Below are 24,040 nucleotides of genomic sequence, written 5' to 3' on the forward strand. Positions count from 1 at the left end.
ATGTTAGCTCAGGGCCAATCTTCCTCGCCACAGGGAAAAAAAAAAAGGAAATCTATAGATGAAAAGAGAATGATAAAAAGAATGGAATGGTGAAAAGTAATTTTCTTGAGTTAATTAGGGTAGATACTTAATCATGTTAACCTTCTATAATGTGAAGCATGAGTCCAAATTTTAAATTTATGCATTTATTTTTTTTTAAATTGTTAAAACTTAGCTTTCATTTGTCTTTTACTTTCTACTAAACAGATATTGGTATAGATTTCATTTTAAAGTTTGATTTTGTTAAAACTACGTTCTCCCTGAAATTTCTTGAGCTTTTCACTTTAGAGTTAAGTTCAATCTTATTATTCTAACAACTATCACAAAAGTAGGCAGTTTATTTCTAAGATATGTCCTTAAGTCCACCTGATGTTTATCAGCAGTATTTAAATGTTTTATTATTATTATTTTTTAAATAGGTATAGCTGTTTCTTAGTGGCTGATTAGGATTTGCACTAGATGCTAAATCCATATCTAAGGTCCTGTATAGGAGACTGCCCCGAAACCCTCCCCCACCAGTCATCCTAAGTCAAATCAGTATTTGATTCGTATACTAAGTTTTGATTCATATACTAAGTCCTGTATGTTTGTTGTTACACATTGTTCTTTACTTGTTGTTTATCTCAACCCTGTTCATTGTGTTCAGGGAATTTAAATCTGCTACAAAAGATGAGACTCTTAATTCCCAAGCTTAGTTCGCATCTCAAATATTAAGATATGTTCTGCCATGAGATATGAACTTGTACCATTTTTTTTGTGTGTATTTATATGTATACACATGTGTATATGTATGTATTTATATGTACGCACATATACAGGTTTATGAATAGTGTTCAGTTTTTGTATTCATGAAATGGGAAGGCTATTTTCCTGTGAGAAAGAGCACTCCTAGACCAAACTTCTTTGTTGGCTTTATATTTCTCTTCAAGCTTTCCTAATGGTTAAAAAAACAACAAAAAAAGATAGTTGCCTTAGATTGATCATTAAAAACCAAATTAAAGCAATAGTCTCAAGGAGCCAATGTGTGTGTTATAAAATTAGCTGTTGGTTTGTTTTCTGATGAGATTTAGTAACAGGATTCCAGGAATATTTTTGGCCTTTAAGAATTATTATTGGATATTAATAGAAATCTTGAAGTTGACTGTAAATGAATTATTCATTATTTTATCTCTGAGAAGAACTTTAGAAAAACACCTATTGTAGATTCAGTATAATAATATTGATTTTACTCATTTCTTCTTTGTTTGTTTATAGGACTGATTGTATAGAAAAAAAAGACAGCCCTGAAGTATATTTTTGTTGCTGTGAGGGCAATATGTGTAATGAAAGGTTTTCCTATTTTCCGGAGATGGAAGTCACACAGCGTAAGTTCACAGGGAAAAGACATAGGTCTGTTCAACTGGTAGATGGAAAACAAAGCATATTTGTGTTGATGGAATAATTTACTGCTACCTTCTCCTACTCTTATTTTTCTCCTAAAATTTGACACTTAATAAATAGTTATTGTGGAATTTTGTAGACCAAATCTGAGTTGTTTTCTTCTCCCCTTTTCCACAGCTACTTCGAATCCAGTTACACCTAAGCCACCCTATTACAACATCTTGCTCTATTCCTTGGTGCCACTTATGTTAATTGCGGGGATTGTCATTTGTGCATTTTGGGTGTACAGGCATCATAAGATGGCCTACCCTCCCGTACTTGTTCCAACTCAAGTAAGTTGTCTTGTATTTTGTGCTGTTTTAAATTGTATGTTTTAAAGAAATATGAGTGTAGTGGCACCCCCTAGGTTGTTACGAACCATTTTCCTTTGGAGTTAATTTTTGAATGTTTATTCTTATGGGAACTATAGCTAATTCTGAAAATTTATTAATTTGCTGTGTCTTAAACTTTTCTCACTTAAGGGTTGAAGTAGAGTAGAATGAAGGGTATTCCTAGTCTTCTTCTTCTTTGGAGAGTTTTACTGTCATTGTAGTACTTTAAAGTGTGAGGTGCACCCTGCTTTGTTTCTTTTTTTTTTTTTTAAAGATTGGCACCTGAGCTAACAACTGTTGCCAATCTTTTTTTTTTTTTTCGGCTTTTCTCCCCAAGTCCCCCCAGTACGTAGTTGTATATTTTAGTTGTGGGTCCTTCTAGTTGTGGCATGTGAGACGCCACCTCGGCATGGCCTGACGAGCAGTACCATGTCAACGCCCAGGATCCGAACCAGCGAAACCCTGGGCCACCAAAGCAGAGCATGTGAACTTAACTGCTCGGCCATGGGGCTGACCCTGCTTTGTTTCTTGAGAAGTGATTGATGATGGAGAAGCAGTATCATAACTCTTTCTTTCCTTTTCATTCCTAAATTTTTTGATTTTCAAGACTACTTGTCAAAGCATCCTTTTAACCATGGAGAGGGACCCAGTAAGGTAACCAAGAAAGTGTGGAAAAGAGAGGTTTCACAAAGGCGTCAGGAAGATATAGCCATTAAAATGTTGTTTTGGGGAAGAGGAGCAGAACAGCAATGTTTCTCATCGTGTGTTGTTGGTAGTTCCAAGTACATTTTTTTTGTTTGCAGCATATCAAGTGTGTACCGAAGACAAAAACTTTTTTAATGCCCTTGATTCTCAAATATGTATCTGACCCCAAATATATCTGAAAATATAGGTGTGGTAGGTAATCAGATTAAATTCATGAAATTTTCTTCATTCTCTGTCATGTAGGCAGTTGGCACTGGTCCAGTGCTTTACAACAACTTTTAATATAAGTAGTTAATATTCTACAGGCTGAGGAAAGGTGGTAACTTTTGGTTATACTTGCTTGAAACATCTTTGAACCCTAGTTTTTACTGCATTTCCTTTAACTCTTAAGATCAGATTAGCTTGGCATTCTGGATCTCTTGGTTTAACTTTGTTTCTCTAATACCAGTAGGATTAATGGTTAAAACTTGATAGAAGAAAATGATAAAGTTGTATAATTTAATGGCCAAAACAACTTCTTCCCTTTAACCTTTATTTACATAACGTATTTCTTTCTCAGTCCTTGCAGCAATCTGTTAGCATTAGATCTCTGATCTGCATAATCTTTGTAAAATGTGCATTTGGAGAAATAAACCCAAAGGTAAAATACTTTATTCAGTAAACTAGGTAAACACACTAGTGTGCACAGTAGATTGAAATATTTTAACTTTTAAACATTAGTAGCTAAGTTGTGGGTTTACTAAAAATCATCTCTAAAAAGTATTTTAAAGTAAACATTTTAGTTCCTAATAAAAATATGTAGTTTACTCCAGATGGCCGTAGGATACACTTTACCTTTATTGGTGGTAACTATTTTTTGTTTAATATCTACATTTAGAAGAGAGAGTATTTAGTACTATAGTAGTGTCCAAATTTATCCTACATTTGTGATATGATAGAAACAAACTGGAAACTATATTTAAAAACGAATTTGTTAATAGAGCTTGAAAAATAATAATGTAATCTTATAGATAACATTGATTTGTATATAGTATTGATACAAAAGTGTGGTTGGACATTTTTTTTAAAGGGCTGGATATCTTGTACTTGAGGCCACTTTGTTAAGAAATGCTAATTAATTCAAGGATTTAGACTTTTAAAAAGCAAAGATGCAATTATTATTCATAGATAACTAAGAACCAGGGATCTTCAGTGAGTATCCATCTCTGTGGGTTTTAGATATTTGTTGCCATGGTTAATGTTATTGTACACATTTACTTGGTACTTGCATTGCTCTGTGGTGAATTTGCATGATTGTATGAATTACTGAAAAATAAGGAATGAATTTAAAGATTTTGTAGTGGAATGACCTGGAATGGGCAAGCTTTGTTATGAAAAATACAAGAAATGCTTGGCTTCATGCTTTCCTTTTGTCATAAACTAGGTTGTGGGAAAGGAGTGTTGTCATCATTGTGGAACTTCATTTATGTCATTTTTTACCATGTCTCAAACAGTATAGTGTCATGCTTAAAGTCTCATTTTTGGTGAGAGATTTGTGCACACTAGTTCTGCAAGATACGTAGTGACTATCTTGTTACAAAATGCTCAGTTTTATCTCCTATTTGAAAATAATTATTGATAATTACATCAAGCATTTATTGAACATTTACAGTATACTAGGGTACTGGTAAGTTACATATATGTATAAATATATAAAAACATATAAAATATATAAATTTTTTCCATGATTTCTAAATTGTGACCAGTATGTAAGGATCATCTCTGAAATTTGTTAAAAAATACAAATTCTTAGACTACACACCTCAATGTGTGAAATAGAGCCTGGGATATTATATTTCTAATAAGTTTCCTGGGTGATTCTGATGACCAGCCAAGTCTGGAAAGCACTGATTTGATTTCACCTCACAAATCAAATGGGGGTTGTTGTAATCCCCATTTTATAGATAAAGAAATTGAGACGTAGCAAAGTCTTAGACCTGGATTCGGAGTGAAGAACTCTGTGATACTAAAGCTTTGCTCTCACTGCTTATGCTGTTCTGCCTGTCTTTCGCCAGAAAGCACATGCCTCTGGTGTTTCAGATAGTTTAGTAAACATCCTTGCCATCTCAAAATCGTTTTAAAGGCCAAAATCATTCTAAAGTTTATTCTACTTTTGAATGTTGAATAGGTTGACTACTAAAACGAGCAATAACATTATCACATTGTCTCATATAGGACAAAAGAGAAGAGTCATAGATATATAGAGGGGCATAGTCATGTGTTTTCTATTAAAAGATGTTTTAGCTTATTGTAGAATAGGGTTTGTGAGTATTGATTGGGTTGTAGGTAAAGATTCCTGTGCTTCTGAGTTGATAGTGCCAATGTCTACTAGTTATTCAAGACTTGAGGGATATGAGAAGTAGGTAGGGGAGACGTGCTACACATTTGCAGTCTTAAGATGACTTCTGTATTTTATCTCATGGTCATGTCTCCATATTCATTTAATTCTAAGGACAGTTAGGAAAAGATCTCACATTCCTCTTGTGGATTTCTGGAACATTCTTCCTCCACATTATTGGAACACTTTTAGACGATGACATAAAATTTGCCATTCGTTTTCTTAGAGAAACTTTTTCTTAAAGCTGTGGCTAAAGACTGGTGAATTAACTGGTCTGTTGTAAGACAGTCTCAACATGGTGATATCTTATTGATGAGTCATTCCTACAATAAGAGCTATACTTAAAGAGAATTTACAGTGATTCTCAGCAAAGCAAGCTTAACCTGCACATACAGTGCTCATTCATTGATCAGATCTCAGTCTTTTGTTCTCGTTCAGGGATAAAACATTAGTCCTGTGGGATGTTCTGGAGAACTAAGAGAGATCCACATATATCATCTTAATAAGCTGGTTCTGGCAGTTAAATGGTGAGATTCTTTATTTCTAAGACTTCAAGTTGTTTAGAATTTCTTCTGGTTCTGTTAGTATTTTATTCTGAAGAAGTGATGTAGGGATATACATGCTTTAACATCTGGTCTTGAATTATGGTTCTTAGTAACCAGTAAAATATTTATTCTAAAATTAATGTAGCATAGTTAAAGACATAGAAAAAAGTAATTTTCCTGTTTTTTTAATTGAAGCCATTCTTCTTTCTTTATAAGCTTTAACTACTATGTTTCTAACATTGTTTCATGGTATCACTGTCTTCCCAGTCATCCTGGATGAAAGCTTTGGAGACAACTACTTCTGTTCTTGGCCTAGTCATTTACCAAGTTCGTTCACCTTTGCATCCTTCCTGACTCTTTTGTAGTTCAGGACATTATTATACCTGAAGCTGAGATTATTTCTATAATCTTGTGGCTGGTCTTCTTGCTTCCAGTTCTCTGTCTTCATCTGTACTATTGTTATAGAATAGCATTTTACATGTTGGATTATATTATTTCTGTGCTTAAAAATATTTCAGGGCTCTCAATAATCCATAGCAAAGAATACAAAGTTTGGAGTATAACCTGTCTTCCATACTTTGTCTGCCTTAGGGTTCTTTTTCCCATTATACTCTAAGACATCCATCATATGGATCTAGAATGGTATTAGTGGCTTACCATCCTTGAAAGAATTGAGAAAATAGTGCTCAAGTCAGTTTCTGTCTTCTGTGATTCAGATGAATAACCCCAGTTGAGAAAGGCTGTAGTCATTTGTACACATGTTCCATTCTCCAACTTGATTATAAGCTCCTTGAACACAAGGTATAATACTCACTACTGTATCTCACACAGTGTTTGTAAGTAATAACCATTCTCTAAGTGCTGAATTGCTGAATTGACTTCGTTGCATTTAGAGTTATGCTGAGATGATAATGCAGTATATCCAGGGATTTGTTTAATAAACATTCTTTATGAACATCAGGTGCTTTATGATAAATCTTGAGGCTGTATTTCTTGGGAGTAAAATAAGTTGAAGTATTTCAGTCTTTTGTAAGAGAACACCATTATTCAATTCTTTCTGTAATCACAAGCTCGAAGCATCCTTTTAATTTGCATCACCTAGGTCACTTTTCTTTTTCCTGTGCTGAAAGTGTCTTTGCACATGTAGGAAGATGCTCTTATAATCTGCAGTGAGTAAACTGAATGCAAACTGGTTTTTCTAGTGTCAGTGAGTCATGAATATGAGGGAATTGATGCATTGACTCTATTATTAAGAAGTCTTGTTGTGGTTAGAGTTAAGGTGGTTTCATTAAAACCGTTTGCATTGCCTTCATAACTGTATGTGAGCTTAAGTTTCCTGCTTATAAGATCTGTATTTGTGCTGATAAAAAAATATTGCTTGAATATCACCTTACACCCGTTAGATTGGCAAAAATATCCAAAACCAAGAGTGACAAATGTTGGAGAGGTTGTGGAGAAAAAGAAACCCTCATACACTGTTGGTGGGAATGCAAACTAGTGCAGCCACTATGGAAAACAGTATGGAGATTTCTCAAAAAGTTAAAAATAGAAATACCCTATGACCCAGCTATCCCACTACTGGGTATCTATCCTAAGAACCTGAAATCAGCAATCCCAAGAATCCCATGCACCCCTATGTTCATTGCAGCATTATTTACAATAGCCAAGACGTGGAACCAACCTAAATGCCCAGAAACTGACAACTGGATAAAGAAGATATGGTATATATACACAATGGAATACCACTCATCCATAAAAAAGGACCAAATTCGCATCAACATGGATGGACCTTGAGGGTATTATGTTAAGCGAAATAAGCCAGACAGAGAAAGACGAACTCTATATGACCCCACTTATAGGTGGAAGTGAACATATAGACATGGAGAACCGATCGGTGGTTACCAGGGAAAAGGGAGGGCACAAAGGATGAAGTGGTGTACCCACAACATGACTAACAATAATGTACAACTGAAATCTCACAAGGTTGTAATCTATCATAATCTTAATAAAAAAATATTGCTTGATAAGAAAATGGATTTTAGGAGCTAGAAATTATCTGCCTTTAAAGAGATATGAAGTTAGTTTCTTGTTCATTGTTAAGGCTATATAAATAGCACTACAGTATCACAACATTAGTATGTTTTAAAGTGACAGCAGTCTCTTCAGTCCTTTACATCATGACATTTTGTCTAGATTTTGGTCTGATAAGGACTAAAGGCTTTCAGATGTTTGGAATACCGAGTTGGTTGTACAAAATAATCCTGTTGACCTTAATATTAAAGTAATAATAGGTTGTCGTTTCATGCTATGTCAAATTACTATCTACTGAGAAACCAACCCGTCTGTGAAAATGCTTTGTAGGATTTTCCTCTTGAATGTGAGTCTATATATGTACCTATTTCAAATTAATAAGATACTGAAAGGGTAGCATAAAATCATTCAGCCAAGTCAGTTTAGGAGAGAGTGCTGCTTTCTTATTTGGGGAGAATGCAGGGGAAATTCACTGAACTTTGCTGAGTATTTAATATGCTAATATTAAGTTATACTTACAAAATAAATACTACATCCCATAGAAGCACATCTTGAAATAGGCTGCCTCCTAAACGGTTGGAGTTTATGAACACATGTCTCTTTCATTTACCTTCTTTTTCTCTTTCACTTTCTGTCTTTTAGAATTCTCTTCTATTTAAAAGTTAATTATAAACACTTGCTTGTTGTAACAAAAATTATACAGAAAGAAATGTGTCCAAAAAAAGGAGAGAAAATTGTTTATTCTTTCTCTTTTTCCTTTATTACTTTCCTAAAATAACCAGTTTAACAGGTTGGTGTATATGCTTTGGCACCTTTCTCTAATCTCATTTTCAATATATTTTTTTTTCTCTTTTATAAACTGTAAAATGGTATTCTACGCTTGGTTTCTTTTAACAGTATACTGAGGGCAGGTTTGAGCTCAGTACTTCTATCTCATTCTGATTAAATGATGTGCTTTTAAGTGAAATTTAGTGGAGCTTTTATGTATGCTCATGAAATACCAAAATATGATGTTTTATGAGCTTATTGTTTGTCTTAGGTTTCTGCTAAGAGCTGGAACCTACATTTCACAAATATTTTTAACATGCTATTATTTTAGCATATTTAAAATATGGTGATTCAATGCTGTTATCTTACACGTAAGCATCTTTGTGTGTGTGTGTGTGTGTGTGTGTGCGCCTAACTGGTAGTTCAGGGCTACTACAAATGTTTCTTCCTTCTGTGTTCCACCTTTGTGTGTGGTTCTTTTTGTATTGGTAACGTAAATTACAAGTTCCTTTTATGTATACTTCTAAACTAATTGTGAGGAGAAGTGTCATAAATTATCCATACATGCAGCTTGACAAAAAACTACTCTCGTTAGGCCTATATAAGTTGTTTCACTTACAAATGCACAGACAGACCCACTTGGAGACTGGCTGAAATTCCATGTCCAAAAGCAAAAGGAAAGGAAGGGGAGAAAGAAAAAAAAATTTAAAACAAGTTAAAGCTGCCCATTAAAATTAATCAGAGTACCTTATTTCTAAAAATGACTTACATTTAAATTTTAAAATCTTGAGTTCAGTTTTCCTTTGGCCTCTGGAGGGCCCCATCTGCCAGGTTACAAATGGGACTGACTCATAGACCAGAGTACGCGTAAATTTCTCCTTGTTCCTGTCTGACAAGGAGATGATAGATAGGAAGAAGTGAATTTGCTTTTCTCTCTATTCTTAATTTCCTGGACCCCATCCTAGATCTGTTCCTTTATTCCTAGCTACTTCATTGCTATCAAAACTTCTATTAATTTGAGATAATAAAAATGAAAATTGTTTGTTAGTAAAAGCAGCGTGTATCAGATAGGCTGAGAGGTGTTCAGGTTTGTTTGTTTGTTTTGTTTTAGCTTCGCCACTCACCTAATTCTTGAGTGCCTGTTGTGTGCCAGGCACCATGCTGGATGGATCGTGGTACATGGCACAAGGACAGTCCTTGCTGGCCCTTTTCGAGCCCACAGTTAATACGTAGGTAAAAATAAGTTGGTTGATTGGTTGTTTGACTTTGCAGCTTGGAAATGAAGGGTAACTAAGGTAATAATGGTGTTGCTTCAGCAATTTTGGGCAAAGAGTAGCGAAAGGAGGAAAAATACCTGATTCCAGTTGTGTAGTGATTGGGAGAAGAGCCACATCTGGGGTGTTTGGCTAGTGTTAAGTGCTTGATAAGTGTTAGCTGTTGTTGCTAACAGAGTAACAGCTTCAAAATTGTATTCAAAGGAATCATTTTATTGAATCTGTTGTATATATATATATATATCAATACTTTGAAATTTAGTGTAATAAAGGATTTCATTTGGAGTACTCTATTGAGCACTATACAGAGCGCATTACACATTCTAACACATTTAATCTTTTCAACACCCTATGTTGTAGGTTCTGTTTTGTCAAGTCCATTTTATAGATAAAAAAATTGAGGCACAGATAGATGATGTGACTTAGCCTTGACTCAGTCTGCTGAGGGGCAAAGTCTGGTCATTTATAGCCAAGGATTATTATCCACTGAAGTAATTTTAGTTGAATGGCATATTTCAGTAAATAATTAGGTGGGGTCCATAAAAAACTAAAGTATGATAAAGGGATCAGAGTACATAAATTACATTTAAAATAGTTTTTATAGTGAGTGTATGTGGCCTTGTAGGTAAACATAGCCATTTTACCACAGCACAGTTTAATAATGTATAGCGTGGTCCTTTTCAGTTTTTTTTTTTTAGCTTTACTGAAGAATACAAATGGTAAAATAAATAAAAATAAAATTTCTTCTGTACTCGCTCATAAATCTGATGCATCTGAGCAGTAACCAAAAGGATGGGCAGGTCTACATCTCTTTCAGACTTTTAACCCCAGTGCTGGCTACCCTGAGGTGCTAATCACTTCTTAGGGAACTTTATTAGAAATCCTGATTTTATCCACTTTGGTCCGTCTTTGCTTTCAGGAGGAATTAGATGAGAGAAACTGTAGGAAGTAGGAGTTGGTATATCACAAAGGAATTTTGAAGGTCTAATTGGATAGAATCATGATTGTGCATTTGACAGTATCAATATTATTGAATATGTTAATATGTAATGTCTTGCTTTCCCTAGCTCACAAACATATGTCCTGATACACACACTATATTATTTCTTTATAGGTTCTATTTCTACCTGCTTGGGATTAGTCTTTTTTTAAATTACCAATTATAAAATTTCTTAGAATATAAGATAATTAGATGACTAAGAAGAGGCAAATTCAGAATTTGTCAGTTTTCAAATACTTTAAGTAGGGAGTCCTTAATTCTTCTTGATAGTCCTAAGAAGTTGAGTGAGTTATCAAAAAAAAAATGTATATATATCTTGGAATGGTTTAAATAGTAAATAAGAGAAAATTTATAGTATCTATCATATGTATTTATTTATAGTCTATAAATGACCCCAAATCTGTATTTCTAGAAGGATTTCTTTGTATTTCCATTCTGTTTAACTCTCTACTTAGTGTCTCCACTTAGATATCTCCAAGCACTTAACATTCAAGGGTAATAATTTTCCTTCTCAAATCTGTTTCTCAGTAAATGGAACCAGAATCCATTTGGGTTGTCCAAGTCAGAAATCTAGGATGTGCTCCGATACTATTTTTCTACCTAATCTTCCTCCCGCTAGTACTTACTCCCTTTCTCAGGGGTCCTCTCCTCAGGAAGATCTTCTCTTACTTAACCTGCTGGTTTAAGGTACTCAAGGTATTAAATTCTTTTTTATTACTCTTATTTTATAATATTCAGTGTGATTCTTTGATTAGTCTTTCTTCCCCATGCTACAGTAAGTGTCATGAGAACTAGGTAGTCAGTGCCTGGCACAAACTAGGCACTCGGTAAAGATTTGTTGAGTGAATGGAGAAGTACTGTTCATTCTTTTCTGATGTTTGGCAATAGTTGTTTTCTTTTCCCCTTAAGGAATAAGCAGCAAGTCTCTTTCTCATCCTAATTATGTGACGTTAATGTGCTGATTTGGTTTTGGTAACATAGTTTATACATTGAGGCCTATTCTTGGTGTCTCTCGTTGAGTTTGGATTGATCATTCTGTAGCTTATTCTAATGTTCATTTACTGAGAAGTATATTGAGCAAAGGTATACTTTTTGGTATGCATGAATATAGCACAGTGTTATTACAGTGGCATCTTTACCTCTGAAAGCACCTGTGTGAAAACAAAATCTGAGAATGCTTAAGCCTTAGGAAGTTATAGTGTAGTTATTCATTTGGCATGTATTTCTTTCAAGGGATGAATTTTACTCTGCAGTACTGATAAGATGTTTTGATAGTAGGATTAGCTAAGCCTTGTAGATGAATTATAAATAATCCTGAATCATTATCACAGGAAAAAATCAAGGAGGAAGCAAAACTAGTTAAGCAACTAGTACAGATAAATGAGTTGTCAAATCTTTTTTGTCAGTGCTATTATTCTCTGTAGAAATATTGGAAACTGGGAAATATAATCAATGATTGGTAGAATTCTTAGTCTTCCTTTACACCGTTGACAGTATTTCTCTTAATTTTAAATTTGGGCCCTTACCTGTTTTGAGATGACTGGGAAAATGAAAATCTTGTTCTCTATCAGATAGTTTCTGAGTGTCCTCAGACTGGAAAGTACGTATGGATACTTGTTCCCGGGGCCACCACTGCTTGACGTCTTCATCTTGGATGTGGCTAAGGAAGTCGATTAACAATAGACCTGGTGTGTCACTATGTTCCACTTAATTCTTATGATCTTATTATTCCCGTCTTATTTTCTTGCCCTAGTGTATTATTTATGTTGCACGCACTCACATAGACACCACAAACAGAGAATTATCTTCTGCTATCTTCCATGAAAGGAGACTAAAGCAGTTCAGGAAGTAGGAGATTCTAGAGATTCTTAAGACAACTGTCAGAATGTGTGATCTGAGAAACTTACTCTAGGGCTATATAAAAATTTCTTCAGTGCTGCTCCTACAGTTTTTGTTAAAGGCAATACTGCCCTCTGGTGTCCATAAGCAAATTCCAATGTGTATCTTCTCAAATTGCTTATTTTACTCTCAGAGTTTAGATTCTAGAACTTCTTAGAAAAATAAGGAACGATTATTTAAGCCTTGGTTTAGTTCATTTGATGGCTTGAAGTCCATTGGATCAGGTAACTTGGAGTCATACTAGAGTCATCTATTTAATAATACCCCTCATCAGATAGGTAATGTCCAAGATTTTTTTTGCTATTACTTTCCTCTGTTTATAAGGAAGGTTTTCCCAGTCCTCATTTTAAAATATGATACATTGGATCATTACCAACTTTTAAAAAGCTCAATCATTATTCTCCTTCCTTTGTTTTTGTAACTGATGTGTCATTTTTCATTCCATTCTGGATAAAAATCGTAATTTCTTTTGCCTGTGTTTTTTTCTTCACAAGCACGCCTTTCATATAATGATAGAGGTAAGATGCATTGATGTTTGTTTTAATGGTTGTGGAACTTTTTGTGGATGCATACTAAACATTTTGTTAGATTTTTGTTGTTGTTGCTTTATTGTGCATCCTTTATGGTTTATAAATTTATGTTACAAAGTTTTGTTTTTGTTTTTTTTTTACCACTTTTAGTATTAAAAACATGATTGATTTTCCATAGTAATAGTTTTTGGTTTTAAATAGTATACAGTTAACAATATTTATGTATAACTTAAGGTGGAATGTAGAAACAACTGTTTTAATTGATTAGAAGTTAACCCCTAATGGCTAGGTTTTTAGCCTTAAAACCCCTGTATTGGTTAATTTTTATAGTATATCATTAGCTTAAATGTCAACATGTGCTCATTTTTAACAGGGGTTGGCTTTCTGGTTGAACCCATTATCTTTTCATATGATATCTGTATTTTCAGAAAGCTTCTTTCATCTTTGGCATCTTTAGCAAAGGGGCTAGCTAGGGAAGTATAACTTGATCTTTTGCTTCTGGAAGTTTAAGGCTTTATTTAGATTAGAATTCACCCTTCATGTGGAGAACTTAGAATAAGTAAAATGATCACAGACTGTTTTACAGCTCTTTATTTCTAATAACTTATTCCAATATTAGTTACAAAAATGATATTAGATAGTGGTGTTGGGGTGGAGGGTACTTTTTGAGCTCTTGTCATTTGTTGCTTCTCAACATGGTGTCTTCTGATGCCATAATTTTCACATAGAAATGGGTAAAGAAGAGATGTAATCAGAGCCATGTTCTAATGCATATTTTTTTAACTATACAGAGTAACATCTATATGGTAAGAGAACTGGAGATTTAGGGAAAGTTTTCAGGAATTCTGCAGTCCTTATAGTTGCCCCGCCCAAAGTGTTTTTTCTGTGTAACAGGGCAAAGCCATGTTTTATGGATAACATCAGAATGTTGCTGTCATTATGAAGTTTAAGTCTGAATTTGTCTCTCCAGGTGTTCATGTATTTTAAAGATATAAATCTTTGTTCCTAGAATCAGCAGTTGAGTTTTTTGTGGTAAATTAGTATAATGAAGCTGATAAGCTGAAAGTCGTTTCTAATATTCTTAGATTATAGGATAAGGAAAAACTAGACATTAGAGATGCAGTTAAAGCTTCATATAAATTTAATGAAGGGCTGAAAAGTATGAAATAGAATATTCTAATAATTTTTCATTAAAGTGTGAAAAGGTATATTGAATGGTTTATAGATTTTATGCAGTTATAATCCATTACAGAGTTATTCATTTCTGAACCCAATCTTTTAAGTATTATTGAATATTATTTCAAAACATATCATTTGTAAAAGTTTTGACTTGTTACAGGAATGTGCCTTTGTAGACCTTTTTTCTCACCCTTTGAAAATTGGCAGTGTTCTCCTTAATTTGAGCTTTTTACTTATAAGCAATTTTAACAATAGTGTGTTTTCAGGCCGTTATATTGCTGAATATAATGGTAATGTTATTAGGGAAGTGATTTAAGATTTCTTACTGAAATAATGATAGCTTAGAAACTTGCTGAACAGAGCCTTGGAAAATTATGGAAACTTTGGAGTTTATCTATACATCTGGAAAACATTCAATTATCTTTTTTTTCTAAACGGAGACATTGAAAATTATTTTATATTTCCTGATACTAAGGTTAATATATTAAAATCGTATTTTGACTGCTGACACGTTCTTTGTTTGAGATGTGGATTAAGTCATCTAAATCCTGTTTCATAGACTGAATCATATCTCTGTGGTTGGTACTCTTTAGAGCAGAGAATGGGTAATGTGTGTGTTATCTAGAGATGCATTATCATTCAATTTATATAAAAGTTGTTAAAATGCTTAGTGTTGAAGTTTAGGGCCATATTACTCTTTACCTGGTTATTTTCCCTCTTCAGCTTTCAGCCCTTATCTGCATACTTTTGTTTTTTGCATCCCTGTTTTGAAAACTTGACTTTTCTAACTTATCTTTAAAGAAAGGGGAATCATTGACTTTAACTTTATAGTTATTTGAAGTTTTTCAAATTGAACTTTTTCTGTTTAGTTAGTGTAATTGCTCTTTTATGCGATTATCCAGTAATTCTTGGACTTAGAGCACTGAGTGGTTTCCTTTGCCTCTAGGAGAGTAGTTTTCAAATTTTTTCCCTCCCATTTCCACATTCACATAAGCAACATACTCCTATCAGTAGAGTCTCTTACTATAGGTATAAATGATCATTCAAGGAATGAGATAGGGAGGGTTTGGTTTTAATAAACCCTCTCCAGAGAGTCTTGTGTCCTCTCCCACTAAGAGTCATAACGTTAGAGGCCATACTTCCATAAGGTTTATTTCTGACTTCCTTGACCTGTCACTCTGTTAAACTAAAAGGCTCTTTAGCCCTACTAACCTTTCCTGTTTTGAATATGTGAAGGAAAAGCAACTTTCATAGACATTTTAAGAATAAATATCTGAGGATGAAATGAGTCTTAGGAAGCCTTCTAGTTTATCTTACTGTTTTAAAATCGAAATTCTCAAACCACTTTATAAAGATTGTCTACTTTAGAAGTAGAAACTACATATTTTTCTTCTTTAATATCTTGCAATGTTTCCATTGTTGAGGGTTTTTCTAATACAGACGTCAGCTTTTTAAAATCTTGAGTGGCACCATTGGGCTGAATGATGCCTAGAGGGAGCACTGACAGTCTTGAGGTGTTAGAAGAAACTTTTTAAAAAAGAAAAGAAAGGAAAGACAGAAAGATGCATTGACATACTATTTCCAAGTATCTTAGGTGCCTCCTAGTGTCATAACGTCTGTTGCTGTTGCCACAGAAATTTTCGTTCCTCTTTACGATACTCATTATGCAGCCCTTCAAACGTTTTTATTATTTTTCTCTGGAAGCCTTCCAAAAGGCTTCCTACTTCTTGCTTTAGTTGCAGATAGTGAACTGATACAATGCCCTCAGTGAAGAGTTGCCACTCTACTTTGTGTAGGGAGCATTGCCTTGTGATTTGTTAATGTTGTTGTCCTGTTTATACAGTGTATTTGCTCCATTGTTTTTAAATTAACTATAGCAGTACACTTCTCTTTTACCATACCTTATCATCTACTATGATGACCATTCCTTTTCTGAATTATGATTTGTACTTTCTTTGTCAGTCAGCCCCACAACACTGATAAGTTTCATCTCAGATCAATTTGGGGAAGTAATTATAAGTGAAGGGATGAATTGTTAATAAGTTGAAAAATTAGAATGAATAGAACAGGTTGGCTATAGCAACATTAACTTACATATTTCTCTTATGTGCTTTGTATTTGATGTACCTATCTGCAATGTGTTTGAGTGTGACTGTGAGTATATCTGGACTGATGAAGGGGAGACTTAAAGTTAAACAGTCGTTGGGGAAAGTAGTAGATTTTGAGGAGAGGTTTTCTTTGAGATAGCACTATAATTTGCTGTTTCTGGCACTTTTCAAATCCTCATTCTGTAAGGAAGTCTCAACTAGATGAAATCATTGGAATGCTGTTGGTAGTATCCTAAAGGTCACAGAAAATCTTAGTTGGGAAAATTAGTGAGACTGGATCAAAAAGATTGTATTTAGATCTTTTCTCCTACTATACATATATAGCAATAATACTGAATATTATTATGAAAACTCTTAATTCAGGTTGCTTGCCTTGTGGTCACTAGAGATAATTAATAATGCCAGAGATCTCAGTTTTGGCAAGGTTGAACTTAATCTCATTTGTATGTGTTTACCATTTCTGTTAATTGATTCTTCAGTATACTTACTTTTTTCTCATATTTAGAATTAATATGTATCATGTGCTTCTTTTTAATAGTATTATTATTGTTTGTCTGTAGGACCCAGGACCACCCCCACCTTCTCCATTACTAGGTTTGAAGCCGCTGCAGTTATTAGAAGTGAAAGCAAGAGGAAGATTTGGTTGTGTCTGGAAAGCCCAGTTGCTTAATGAATACGTGGCTGTGAAAATATTTCCAATACAGGTATGTTTATTGCATTTTTCTAACCTCCATATGTTTTTTTAAAAGATGCAACTGGCTCTAGGTCATTGTTACTCAGAAACCCTCTGAAAACACAAGCCATATGTTCCAAGGTGGTTCTTTGTGATACTGGGGAAAGCAGTTAGCCCTTTTGTGTCTGCCTTCTCATCTCAGAAGTGGAATTAATGGTACAACAGTTGTTATGTTTGTTTGGAGTGGTGGAATTACAGTAAATGAACATATGGAAAATCTTTTGCCCATAAAAATTCTACAGAAATGCAAAGTGAAGATGAGGGTTCCAATAAAAAAATATAATGCATTGTCTGAGTGGGTTTTTTTTCGAAGACAAAGATTTGCCCTGAGCTAACATCTGTTGCCAATCTTCCTCTTTTTTTTTCTTGAGGAAAATTCACCCTCAGCTAACATCTGTGCCAGTCTTCCTCTATTTTGTATGTGGGTCACTGCCACAGCGTGGCTGATGAGTGGTATGGGTCTGCACCTGGGATCCAAACTTGTGCACCTGGGCCGCCAAAGCAGAACATGCCAAACCTAACCACTACGCCAGGGGGCCGGCCCCCCTGACTCATTAACTTTTAATATCCCACTGACGTGATCAGAAGAAAAGGCAAACAGAAGAGTGACAGAATGGTCTGCTTTTTCTAGAATTGCTGTTTGGAGGTATATTACCAGACTGATTAATTTTTGTTCTACTTTGTTTATGTAGTCATTTCAGATTTTGTTTGGTTAATTTTCAGAGGGAGTGAATCAGGACTCAAAATAATTGGTTTAATGTTGAGTCGTTTTTCTTTTTTTGGTGACGAAGCTTGTCCCTGAGCTAATATCTGGGCCAGTCTTCCTCTGTTTTTTGTATATGGGATGCCACCACAGCATGGCTTGTCGAGTGGTGTATAGGTCCTCACCTGGAATCTGAACCTGCCAACCCCAGGCTGCTGAGTAAGAGCGCTCGAACTTAACCACTACACCACCAGGCCAGCCCCAACTTGTTTTTCTTTTAGAGCGGGTAACCTCATAAAATCCTGGTCTAATGCACCTCTGAGCCGTTCTCATGTTTTGTTTTGTTCCGTTGGTGTTACAGATCTACAATGTAACCTATCTCTTGCCTATCTCTTGCTTATACACCCCTACTGCTAATGCCATGCATTGTGGTGTGATCCTGGCTGGGTTTGGTGATACAGGCTCCACTACTGCTCCTAGACAATGGATCTTCCTTATTCCAAAGTTATCATATAATCAATTTCTTTGTCTTAGTATACCTGGAGTTTAGCCTTCTTGCCTCCTCTAAAGCCTGTTTCTTAGAGTCTGTGAAGAAGTTTATTACTTTCTTGTTTTGGTAGCAGTGCAGATACTGTAAACTGCAGTTGAGTTCTCAGAGGAAGGGTCTATTCTGTTGTGCCAAGGTTCACAGATCAGCGTTCTTACTGTGTGAAAAAGCTTAAAAATTAGGGAAAGACATTCAGATTATACTAACGTAAGAGTAACAACAGCAATAACAGTAGCTAACATTTTATTGAATGCTTCTATTGTGTCAGGGAGAGTGCCTTATACATATGAGCACTCACTAATGCATGTCCAGATATTACCCATACATGTAATACAACAACCCTATAGGGCGGACACTATAGGCCCCGTTTTGCTAATGAGGAAACTGTATGTAACTTGGCAAATTTTTAGTTTGGATCCAGAAGGTTCCTAACTAGTATGCTATGGTGCCTCCCACTTTCATTATCCTTTCATTGTGAAAAGAAACAAACCCTTTGTAAGCAGATATGTAGTAGGCATGGATCACTTGCAGGCATAAATAAGTCTATGGTGTTTTAAGTTATTGTGTTGCATATTTATATCCCATTGCGCTCTCATTGACTTTGTGGGGTATTCTAAATATTATGTTAAGAATGTTTGATGTAATGTTAGTCTTTGAAAAAAAACTGTTTTCTATTTAGATGAAGTCATTCTATCTGAATTTCATCTCTCAGAGAGATTATTCTGAATAGCAACACAAGTAACTTCACACCAAGATGAAATTACACTGTAGTAGGAATTTGTAAGCAGAATGTGTTGCCATTGTTAGGTACACAGGTGCAGGATTTCTGACCATCTCCTGTGTTTACAAACTAGAAACAAAGAAAAGTATATTTTGAGGTAATAGGGCAGGGCAGGCATTTGGTCTGGAACTGTTACCTATTGTCAGAGTTTTTTTTAATTAAAAAAACAGGACAAGACAAAACCAAAGAATCTTTTAATAGCTTTCTTTTCTTATTTTGTCTTAGAAGTTACTTGAGTAATCTCTTAGATATGGCTTATTTCCTGCTACTCTTTGCATTCTTACTATTCTTTCTTTTTAACTTTAGGACAAACAGTCATGGCAAAATGAATATGAAGTCTATAGTTTGCCTGGAATGAAGCATGAGAACATATTACAGTTCATTGGTGCAGAAAAACGAGGCACCAGTGTTGATGTGGATCTCTGGCTAATCACAGCGTTTCATGAAAAGGTAAAACCGCTTTCCGTGTTAACTCATAGTCAAGTCAAGGTGGGCTTACTTGCTTCATGTTGGCTACAAATCCCTCTGGGATTTGTATATTATTATAGTTGGGAACAGTATGTTATTTTCTGGAAATGGTATGTTGTTATAGTGGTTAATATGTATAAATAAAAAAATCTGTTTTAAAAGGTAATTTATTTTAATAAAAGAGCAAAAATGGCAACTTTTTCACTTAACCCTCTACTTCTGTAATACCAGTCTTTTGTCCCTGATTTCTTATGCTATAATTACCTCTCTTACAAATAATTATTTTAGTATAGCCAGTGGTTAGTAATTTTCATTTACCATTTATGATCCATTTTGATTACATGAACTGTTTTTTCAGCTTGAATTTTGTTTCTTAAAACTCTTTAATCAGTGTGGCTTTGTGACAAAACTAGAGGCAGAAATTTATCTGATCTTTGATCTGTTACTAATTTGTAGGGTAATTATCACCAAAGCACACTTGCTATTTTCCTTCAGTTCTTACTTTGAGTTAGTATGCAAGTCCACATTAATGAAACAGGAAATTGTGTTCTCCTTGGCAGTCAGTTTCATCATTGTCATATATGAGTGGCTCTTTGACTTCTCTTAATTCTTGACCAAAAGGATGGCAGTGTCTTTATGGTAGTTCTTGTGTATATATTTTAATTTTGTGTTCTCCTAGTCCTATGATATAACATCTCTGTAGTCCATATGTTTTAACTTTTTAAATGTTTTCTAAAACTTTAGGCTTTCAACTAAAAGTCTTTTTTTAAAAAAATGTTGCCTTCTAATAGGGGAAAATTGACCAACTGTGCTTGTAGCAAACCTTTAAAGATTAGTGGTATTCTTTTCTAGTCAAATGTTTATTAATGTGAAACTTGAACCATTCCAGAAAGATTATTCTTTGGATTTCATTATTCACTGAAAGGAAAGATACATTGCTTTCCATAATCTCTTAAAAGTAAAAAGGAAAGTCTCCATATACATAAGGCTTTTGTCAAGAGCATAAGTTGTTTTTTTTCCCCCCCTTTCTTTAGGGTTCACTGTCAGACTTTCTTAAGGCTAATGTGGTCTCTTGGAATGAATTGTGTCATATTGCAGAAACCATGGCTAGAGGATTGGCATATTTACATGAGGATATACCTGGCCTAAAAGATGGCCACAAACCCGCCATATCTCACAGGTAGAGCTAAATTTATATTATTTTCCCAAATAATTCAGTATTTGTTTATTATTTAAATTTTTAATCCTCTGGGCTAAATTCACTTTTCCCCTAGTTATCTAATCATGCTATAGGAGGCAGTTGATTTTTATTTGTTTTTCACATTAGCTTTGAGATTGGCCAGGAAATATTTTGGATAATGTATATGTTAACATCATTAGCTTAATTGTTAGTCAGCATTAGTTTAATTATTGTTTTAATTTGTTTAATTTCTAAAAGTATGGTTAAGAATGAAAGTGTATTTTCTCTTTCTCAAAGGAGAAAGAAATTTGTTTTACATCAAAACATGATTTACTTCAAAGATGATTGTAAATAGGTATAAGGGGATGTAATTAAGGAGAGCCCTTGACTATCTTTTTTGCTTGTGTTTTGAATGACCGTATGATCATTATGTGAGCCGAGGTGGAAGGAGACATCATTTGAACAACTGGCTTTACTTAAATGCCTTTTTCAGTGAAGAAATAGAACTTGGAAACAACAGTTGTCATACCCTCAAAAGGGAAAATGTTAGTTCCTTAAAAACGGGATTCAGTTTGCCATCGTGTATTTAACTTCCTTGAACATAGGATCAGTTTGTCATCTTCTTGTTCATTTTGAAGGTGGTTGCTTTAAGAGTAGATAGCTGATTCATTTAATAGATATTTAATTTATATAGATATTTATTTGAGTGACACAGGTGGTGTTTTAGATTTCTGGGAGGAATTGCTTTTAATCCAACTCTAATATAGATTTTGATTTTGCAAACCTTAAATGACATCCACTTCAGATATAGTTCCCCTTTCTCCCCACCTTTCTGTGTACAGTCTAACTGCCTCTTCCTGGATTTTTGCTTTCCTCATCTAGTCCTATAGGAAATGCCCAAAGGTTATTAGGAGTGGGGTCCTTAGAAATCTTTTGAGTCCAGTCTGGTTTTTGTAGCACTTGTGGGTGTCTACCTGTGCCTCCCCTATCCCCCTCTTGGTCTCTGTGTCGACACACAAATTTAACCACTGCTCATAGCATAGATGCATTTAGTCAGGGTATAGTAATTTCTAGTATGAACCAGTTGAGGCTAGTGTAGAGAGGAGGATATCTGATTGCCTTAAAATGGTTATTAGTCTTTTTCAGAAGACCAGGATCTAGCTGGAGCAGTGTACATTTATGGTGAAAAATTTCTATCTGTTATACGTTTCTAGAGATGCTTTTCTACACCCAGGTTGATGAATATAAGAACCACTAAAATAAGGGACCATTCTAAAATGTAGGCATTTATCAGTAGGCAAAGGCCCCAATTCAGCTGTTATTTGAAAATTCTTTCATTCTGGTTTCTCAATTTCAGTTTCAAAGGGAGTTTCTAACTATAAACTGAAACATTTTTATAATCTTAAACAAAAACATCAATTTTATAATTGGTAGATAGGAATGACAATGATAACATGTAGGCTGGACAGTACTTTTGGAATGGCACATCTTTATAAAACTTGTTAATGGAGAGAATTCCTTCTTTCTGTCCATGTTGTGAATAGGAGTGTGTCACTGTACTCTTGTGCTTCAAGCTATATGGAGACTTTGCTTAAGCTTTTTCTTCCTCTCTCCCTTTTTCTGTATTTCATCTCTCAAATAACTTTTTTCTGGCATACGTGGTATGCCATAAGAGTTCCTCTTTCCTACTTTCAATGAAAATTTTTAAAAGATAACTTATGTAAACTTAATTTGAATACTTTATCTTTCTATTTGCAAGGGACATCAAAAGTAAAAATGTGCTGTTGAAAAACAATCTGACAGCTTGCATTGCTGACTTTGGGTTGGCGTTAAAGTTTGAGGCTGGCAAGTCTGCAGGTGATACCCATGGACAGGTAAGGATGATGACTAGAAAGTGTAAGAAAAAATGCTCTTGTCTTGTATTTTTTTAGAATGGACTATTTGGACTGAATTGATCTGAAATCACCGTGGTGGTCATTAAATTGGCATCTAATGTAAAATGTCTCTCTTAAGAGTAATATGTTACATTTGCTGAGGAAGACATTTTGATATGGTAGTGAAGGACTGTTAGGACCTCAGATGGTTTAGATCAAGCAATTCATAAAACAACCTAGACAAGTGGCATGAGATTCTAATCAAAGAAGAACCCAACATATTTTAATAGACCTCATTCTTACGGAGTTCTTAGTATTAACTCAGTAGTTTTAACTTAATTTTTTTCACTGTCTTAAGAGGAATGGAAGAATAATCAGTTACTATTCATGCTACAGTCTGTTAAGATCTACTGCCCAGTTGTCCAGTAAACACTTACAGTTTCCTGCTTCTTGGTCTTTATTGCTTCATTAACTCTTTAATCAAATTTATAGCTTTTCTCTGAATTCTCTCCTGAGTTCAGAGCATTGTAAAGCTCTGAGAGAGAAGCCTAACTCTAGTCAAGGTCTGCATGAAGAGATCTCAGCAGTGGGAATCTTGTAGAAGGCCAAAGAGAAAAGGGACATTATCCGTACATTTTATTGTCAGAAACTGTGAAGCTAACAAAAGTGTTTTCACTCCTACAAGATTACCTTTTAATCAAAAAACTGGTTTGACCTGAAAGGTAACATTTCCTTACAAAGTCGGATGATTGAGGTTTCATGTGATCATTTGTTCATCTTTCAAATCATGTAGATTTTTTGGTCATCTTATTCTCAGCTTTCTTTTCTTCTATCCTGTTGACCTCCAGGTTTTTTTCTATCCTATTGACCTCGAGGTACACAGTTGTTAAGGACTCATAGCACAACAAATTTTGGCAATATTGACTCATGATTTAAGAATTTAGCTTGGAGCAATGGTCAGCAGTCATAGTTCTAAACAAGTTGACTTTGAATGTATTTGGGAATAAAGGCAGTTTTGTGGAGAATATTACTGAGATGGGAGATTGTGCAGGAAGCCTAGGGACAAATTTCTGAGCTGAAAGTATGATTGATTATCATCAGACTAAATTTTGGGAACAGTTTAATCCTTTGGTACCTCATAACCCCTCACCCCTTGTTTTTTCTAAGAAAAAATTTTGGGACTCATTCATATCTTTTAATGCTCACAATTGTGTTACATGATGAGGTGAAAATAACTAATTACTTACATCATTGGTTCCTTGACTTTAGATTTCAAGGATCAGAAAATTTGAAAATGCATGCTATTGCACATTTTATATATTGCAAAGAACACTGGAAAAAAATAAGATTTTTTAATCTGTTATCTTCAGTTTATAAAAGAGAGGACATATAACACTAAAGAGGTAGATAAGTCATTATTTTGTAAGAAAAGTAGTAGTTTGGATTGCACGCATTTATCTTTGGGAGAAAAGTAGACTTTTGGGAACTGCTTGCTTTTGGTACAATTAAAATAGTTATTTAAAGTAGTAAAAGAAGCAGAGCTACTTT

At 34.5% G+C, this 24,040-nt stretch overlaps 1 protein-coding gene across 1 annotated transcript in view; it reads left to right on the forward strand.

Annotated features, from left to right (window-relative positions):
* ACVR2A (activin A receptor type 2A) overlaps nt 1-24,040 on the forward strand; it is an 85,032-nt gene that overhangs the window by 51,303 nt on the left and 9,689 nt on the right. Inside the window, exons 3-8 of the mRNA XM_014831696.3 lie at nt 1,294-1,403; nt 1,597-1,751; nt 16,767-16,910; nt 19,277-19,420; nt 20,473-20,618; nt 22,378-22,492. Coding sequence (XP_014687182.1) covers nt 1,294-1,403; nt 1,597-1,751; nt 16,767-16,910; nt 19,277-19,420; nt 20,473-20,618; nt 22,378-22,492 — 814 coding nt within the window. The remainder of the gene's footprint in view (nt 1-1,293; nt 1,404-1,596; nt 1,752-16,766; nt 16,911-19,276; nt 19,421-20,472; nt 20,619-22,377; nt 22,493-24,040) is intronic.

This window comes from Equus asinus, chromosome 4, assembly GCF_041296235.1.
Source record: "Equus asinus isolate D_3611 breed Donkey chromosome 4, EquAss-T2T_v2, whole genome shotgun sequence".
NCBI classification, from domain to species: Eukaryota; Metazoa; Chordata; class Mammalia; order Perissodactyla; family Equidae; genus Equus; species Equus asinus.